A 6,982-nucleotide genomic window follows, 5' to 3' on the forward strand; every position below is an offset into this window, starting at 1 on the left:
GCTTTGATGGGGGGGGGGGCGGGACATGCTGGGGGCGAGGCTGGGGAATGCCTCACCCGGAACCAACGGTACCGCACGTCACTGCTTCACTCCCTTAAGGCTGTGACACGCTGCATGCGAAGCAGCGTGGAGCGGTGGCGCGCTGCCTTCCCGAGCAGTGTGTCATGTAATTCTCTTCTCGGCACGTCAGCTTGCTTCAGCCAATCGGCTCGTGCGTATAAACCCGTGCGTCACCATGCGACCTCTGGCTGGTTGTAACCCACAAGTCGATTGGCTGAAGGTGCAGTCAATCATCTTGCTGCACTCAGCTCACACACTGCATGCAAAGCTCAGTGCCGCACAGCTTTGCTTCACTCTGCACGGCTTTGCGTGCAGTGTGTCACAGGCTTAACTGTTATGTTCAGCTGCTAGTAGCAAAGCAAGACAGCCCTGTATAAGCTCTGTTGGAGCTTACACAGAGGAAATTACTCTTCTCAATCCCATGTGACCATGTTTGGGCCAATTGCCAAGCAGCAGCGCTCCCATATGCTCCTTCATACCTAAAAGTACTGAATAGTTACTTCTCTCTCAGCAGATGAACGGAAAGGTGAGTATATGCTGCATGGGAAAGAAGATTAAAGCAGACTGCTATGCCTTGCACGGGCGAAGCACAAGCACTCATTTCCATTTCAACTGTAATTACAATGTCATAATAAACATTTTATCTCAATGTCCAGTCATGTGGCTCACTGTGGCATACTGTACACTGTATGCATCTGGAATAATGTGCCCAAAAAATTGGCCAGTCAGCATGTATACAAAAATAATTCACTCACCAATGTCTCTTCCATTTTCAGTGTAAAAAACATCAAACGATGCTCTTTGTTTCTTTTGTTTCATTTTCTTGTCACTAGCCGAATCCCAGTCTTTAAAAGCCGGGGCTAAAATAGAAACATTTTTATTGCCCTCCCATTGTTACATTTCTGGTTTGATGTGAGGCTGACAGCTCGGCAAAGGACAGTATATCAGTACATGTAAGCCGAATCAATAATAATATGCCTTCTTCCAGCAGCTCTGATGTGCGTGATTTGTGACATCACAGAAAACCCTTTCAGTGTTTATACCTCTAAATGGGGGCATCAAATTTTTTTTTTTTTAATTCTACCCTTTCTCTGTTGTTATAGAATAATTTAGTTAGTCAATAATAAATGGTTTTTAAACCCAAGAATAAAAATTTTATATATTGCATCACATCACATTCTCAAACAATTCATCCCCACACAGCTACCTCCTCATGTATCACTGGTCCCTCCCTTTTAGATGGTAAGCCCTCAGGGGCAGGGCCCTCCTTACCATCTTGTCTTGAATTGTATTGTGATTGTAATGTCTTCCTTATATTGTAAAGCGCTGCGCAAACTGTTGGCGCTAAATAAATCCTGTATAATAAAAATATAATAATATTGCAGAATACCAGTCCTTAGATGTGGTAATTGCATAAGTGTCAATTTTCATGTTAAGTACATGTCCTGCAAGTACAGAAAAATACCTGTTGATCCCGCTAGAAATTCCGTGTCCTTGTAACTTCCTTCTTAATCTAAAATCTCAAACTATGTTATCTGCCTTCTCAGATATCTTCTTCGAACTACAAAACACCTCCCCACTATGTGATATAGGGAATAGGAACGGTGTTAGTGGTCCAAATCAGGAAAGCATCCTAGGGTAACAGAACTGCTCCTCCATAGCTACAGTACAGTGAGTGATCGTTGTCATCTTAGGACAGAAAATGTGGCAGGATCATCAGGTGATAGTAAAGAGAAAAAAGTCCAAAAGAAGGAAAAGTAATATAGCCACCACCTCTAAGGACTGGAAAGCTTCAATATCTTATATTTTTGTTTTGGGGTTTAGATACCCCTTATGTGTTGGGAGATCCCCTCACTATAATTCCTTCCTAGCAGTAGTTACCACTCATATTGAACTCTCACTTTTTTTGTGTTAACATTATAAAATACCATAAAAATCCAGCAAAGAGTAGGAGACCCATTTATAAGTATCACAGTAGGTATACTGACTGAGAAGCTAAAAAGCAGAGTCCTCAGTGACAAATGTTTCATCATGTACTTGATACTATGAAGGTTCTAAAGTAAATGTGACGTGAACTCTTAAACCCAGAAAAAGATTCAGTAATTAAATGTACAGTTGGAATTAGGGCTTACACACCTGAAGGGATTTCAGCTTTGGCACTATTTGGTCTCCACAACAATGCTTTCATGTTAGTGTCCTTCTTGCCTTCTTGATCATTCTTAATGCTCTAGATATTTGAGTAAATATTGTCATTTAGTTTATGCATTAACAAAAGGGACGCCATAATTTTTTTGTGTGCAAATAATCAGTGTATTTATAGACTACTATCAGATCAACAGGGCTGGATTCTTTATCCAAATAATGTCATTAATTAAAAAGAAATGTCTCTTTTGCCTCCTGAAGGTGAATTTGATACTATAGTTGACTTTATCACACATACTGACACTCAATAGAGTTCATTTACTAAAGGCAAATAGGCTGTTTACTTTGCAAGGGAAGTTTCCCTTAGCATAGTGACCCAATGCCCGACCTGAGGCCTGGGGGCATGTGGCCCGGTGGCGCTTATTGTGCAGCAAACATGGGTCCTGCAGACAGTATCCGGTGTTTTCCTTACCTAGATGCTTACTCAAGTAAGTTTCTTTCACACCATCTTACTTTTTTTCTATGCTGGCTCAGTGAATGCAGTTAAAATTCACTTTGCAAAAGAATGCCCAATCACATGCAAGGAAAAGTTACAAAAATACAGTATTTTTGCTTGCACGTGATTGAATGTTGGAAGTCGGCATAGCTTAACCTCAAATCCCTATTTGTCTTTATTAAATCACCCCAATGAAAGAACATTGTAATAATTCAACAAATACCTTAAACAAAGTAAAAGATGATGTGCAGTTTTGCTTTATCATATGTGTGTTTTAGTGAATGCTATGTCAGACTGACATGATACGCATACCATTCGGGCAAGTGTCAGAGCAGTAGGTTTTGGAAGTGGCAGTGCTTTTGGCCTGTTTTTCTCTTTCTGATATGGCACAACCGATCCTTCAGCTGGGGACATCTGGTTCTCTTCTTTATTCCCAAGGCGGCCTTTTAATGATTCAACCAAAAAAGCACACTGCAACATAAAGAACAATGCTGGTACTTAACAACTTTCTCTATTTTCAAAGTGCACGTCATCAACATGTGTGTAAGCCAAAGACATGTATGTACTGCAATCCATGGCAATCAATCAACTTTCTTCAATTCTGTGTAATCTGAACTATGAAGGATGATTACTGATGGTTGTTATGGGTAAGTGCACCTTGTCTTGTGATCTTATTAGATTATTATTTTAGCCAGTATGAATAAAATAAGAATGTTTACTATGAACAATTCATTCTCATGTTCTCCCTGTGCTGGGCTCATACTGCAAGGTTATGTGGCTCTTGTCTAAATTGGCCCTGTGTGTGCAATAGGGAACTTAGACTGTAAGCTCCTTGAGGGCAGGAACTGATGTGAATGTGCAGTATGTAAAGCACTGCGTAAATTGTCGGTGCTATATAAATACCAATACTAAATAAATAAATAAATCAGCAACCCCAGATAGCAAGACATTGTGCTGCAAGTTTGAAAATGACTTGCTAAACTATTACAGACTTGCCAAGCTTCACAATTTTGTTGCACAATTACAGCAAGTCTGCATTGCAAGTCTCCAGACCAGCGAGCTTGCAGAGCTCTTGCTAAGACCTGCAGGACTCTTGCTGTAGACTTGCCAAGCAAATTTGCTACAAGTTCAAAAAGTGTCAACTAGAACTTGTGCTGCGAGTGTTCTGCAAGTCTACAACTTGCCAGGAATATGTGCAGCAAGTTAACAAAATTACAATTTCACCCCGCCACAAGTTTGTAGGAAGTTATCCTTGCTATCTGGGACATTACTGGGGTGTGAGGCAAAGGGGCTGATTTACTGAAGGCAAATAGACTGTTCACTTTGCAAGCACAGTTTCCTTTAGCTAGGTGAATGTGGTAAAATTTCACTTTGCAAAGAATACCCAATCAAGTACAAGGCAAATAAAAAAAACTGTATTTTTGCTTGAACATTATTTGGATGATGGAAGTCAGCAGAGCTCCTCCTCCTTCACTAACCTAAGGGGAAACTTGCATTGCAAAGTGCAAATTCATTTTCAAGCGAACAGCCTATTTGCCTCTAGTAAATCAACCTCTAAATCTCCAGAGTGTAAGAAGCTAACACTGAAGATAAGGGCCTACTAACCTTTTTGGAGTAGTTAACAGCTTTTTCCATCTCTGAGACAAGACAAGTGATGTCATTGCTTTCAATAATACCTGTCAATAAGTAATTGTGTTAAATATGCAGATACAGTTTATGACCACTGTCATATTAGTGGCTTAGTTATAGTGATGACTGATATAATTGTCTATGATGATGACAATAATTACATATAAAAGGGAGTAAATGTTTGGCAGTACAAAAATATCTACATTACCCATCCAAAATGGATTATGGGCACTGATATGTGGAAAGACCAGGATGCTTAACTGATTATGAGAAAATATCAGGTAATGTCAGAGAGTGTGCATTGTGGGAGCAAAACTGTGTAGGCATAAGGTCAGGGAAAGTATTGGTAAAGTGTAGTGTTGAGCTGGGGCTTGGTGCAAACCCAGTTCACCTGAGTTCTTCAAAACCACTCAAAACTATGACCAAACTTCCCCCCCAGCCGTATCAGCCCCGGCAGAAGCATTCCCTAACCTTTGTGGGTCAGGGGTCAGGGAGTGCAACACCCACAACTGACTGGGCTGGGAGGATGCTGCGTTGAGGTGCAAGGAGGGTATGTCGGTCACAGTTTTGAGTGGGCTTGGACGATGTCAGGTGACCTGGGTTTACACCAAATCACTGCCTATCACTAGTAAAGAGCTGCACATACGAAAAGCCTGTAGATACAATGAAATCCCCCAATAGTCTCTTGGGGAAACTAGTTTATGGCCAATAGGAAACCTCACAAGACAGTGCCAAACCACAGTTTTAGTTTGGCAGTGAGCTGAATTTATGCTGAACTCCAGGCAAACAGATAAATACAAATATTATATACAAATAATGGAACCGTTTTAGCTGCCAAAGGATTTGCATTTCTGTCCAACCAGTCCTGAGAGTTGTACAGCTACATCACACAGCATTGTCAAAGTGACAACACCAGTGAATGAATACAGAGGAGTCCTTTGTCCCCCTAGTTTTCTAACTGGACAGTAAAAGAGAAGCAGCAGACTGATAAGGGAATCTCTCTACTGACTATGCTTTCTCCTCATATCATCATGTTTCTTGTCAATACATCTGCATGCAGCACACCTGACTAGCTACCCGTCCTACCCCTCCCACTCCAAGTCTGAGTGCTGTTGTACAGGGTATTGCAAGAGGCTAATACTATGCATACTGACAGTCACCGCTCTCTGCAAGGAGAAGATGACCTAGATCAGTGGTGGCGAACCTATGGCACGCGTGCCAGGGAGGACACACGAGGCCCTTTCTTCTGGCACGCGAGCCCAGATTCAGGGACCACCAATTGAAATAGATCCGACTGACCCGGATCACCTTGGTACGCGATCCAGGCCAGTCACAATCAGGCGGCGGCGGCCAATAAACAGGTAGGTTAGACGGCTGCTTTCTCCTCGCTAGGCCTCCGGGAGGCCCCCGCAAGCGGTCGTCTAATCTGCCTGTTTAGAGGTCACCGCCGCTGCCTGATTGTGAATGATCGTCATTGGAACGTCGCCTGAACAGTCGCACTATCCCGGCCGCGTGGAAATCCGCCCAGGTGAGTGTCGCTCAGTGTGAATGGGGCCTTAATGTTTGAATATGCGGGTTTCTCTATTTTGCCTAAGGCAGTGATGTTGAACGTTTCTTAAACCCGAGCGCCCAAACTGCAATACTAAACTTATTTTCAGCGCTGGCAGTTTGGGCACTCGGGTTCAAAAAGGTTCGCCATCACTGACCTAGATGATCATCTACAGTGTCACGGGCCATCTCTAAGTATTGGGAAGAGTACATTTTACTCTGCCAATACTTTCATCTTAACATGACCTCTTCAGGTAAGAAGAGAGGAGCCCAGAGTTCCATACATTCCAAACCCCGTGAAAATGTTCTTATGCTCTGCAGCCATAAGCTACTCCTAGCAACTGAGTTAAGAAACTCAAAATGCTTGAGACTCACAAACCAAAGAAAGACTACAAAAAAGATATATGAGCACCTCCTGCTTTATACTATATAGAATGCCATTAAAGTGTAAGTTCTGGCCAGCACAACCTGGAGAGTACATTGGGCTTATTCTCTGCACTCCCATGAATGAATGGAGTGGGGGTGTAGGGAAGGCTGGAATAAGGGGCTGGGGCAAGGGCTTGCTATTTAAGTGAACCATTTTCTCTGCTTAACATAGGCAAAGCACATGTTAGTTTTGCCAAACTAATTTTAAGGGAAACTGATTAAGCCAAGACAAGATCTGCAAGATCTACAAAGATCTGCAGTAGAAATGGTTGCAGACTGATCATGAATGTAAAACAAAACCTGAATATCTCTGCAAAAGACCAGCAGGAAAGCTTAGATTTTTATGAAAGTAGTGACACAGCAGTCCACTGTACACCGTCACTCTACAAATATGATCTCTATGGAAGAGTCATCAGAGAGAAAAGTTAATTGGGAAACGTTTATTGCCATGGTCAACTGAGCTCTTTGGCTACAGTCAGTAAAGCTAAGTTTGCCGGAAAAAAACCTGAGGCATTAGAAAAATGGCAGCCTTTAGGCATGAAGATTGATTTATTGTGCTTTGGGGTTCTCAAGCAGCCAGGGGCTCAGGAAAAAAATTAATTGGTAGAGCAAAAAATTGATTTTTCGAATGATAATAGGTCTTGTAGGCTAATATTCTACATTCAGTCTGGAATCTAAAGC

The 6,982-nt window shown here is 42.0% G+C and overlaps 1 protein-coding gene across 1 annotated transcript in view; it reads right to left on the bottom strand.

The window, feature by feature from the left end:
- VWA3A (von Willebrand factor A domain containing 3A) overlaps window positions 1–6,982 on the bottom strand; it is a gene marked incomplete at its 3' end in the record, with an annotated part of 64,190 nt that overhangs the window by 20,597 nt on the left and 36,611 nt on the right. Inside the window, exons 20-23 of the mRNA XM_018568819.1 lie at window positions 4,304–4,374; window positions 3,011–3,169; window positions 2,197–2,287; window positions 816–920 (exon numbers count right to left, since the gene is read on the bottom strand). Coding sequence (XP_018424321.1) covers window positions 816–920; window positions 2,197–2,287; window positions 3,011–3,169; window positions 4,304–4,374 — 426 coding nt within the window. The remainder of the gene's footprint in view (window positions 1–815; window positions 921–2,196; window positions 2,288–3,010; window positions 3,170–4,303; window positions 4,375–6,982) is intronic.

The sequence above is a fragment of the Nanorana parkeri genome, unplaced genomic scaffold, assembly GCF_000935625.1.
Source record: "Nanorana parkeri isolate BGI_ZX_2015 unplaced genomic scaffold, ASM93562v1 scaffold3, whole genome shotgun sequence".
In the NCBI taxonomy this organism is placed as follows: Eukaryota; Metazoa; Chordata; class Amphibia; order Anura; family Dicroglossidae; genus Nanorana; species Nanorana parkeri.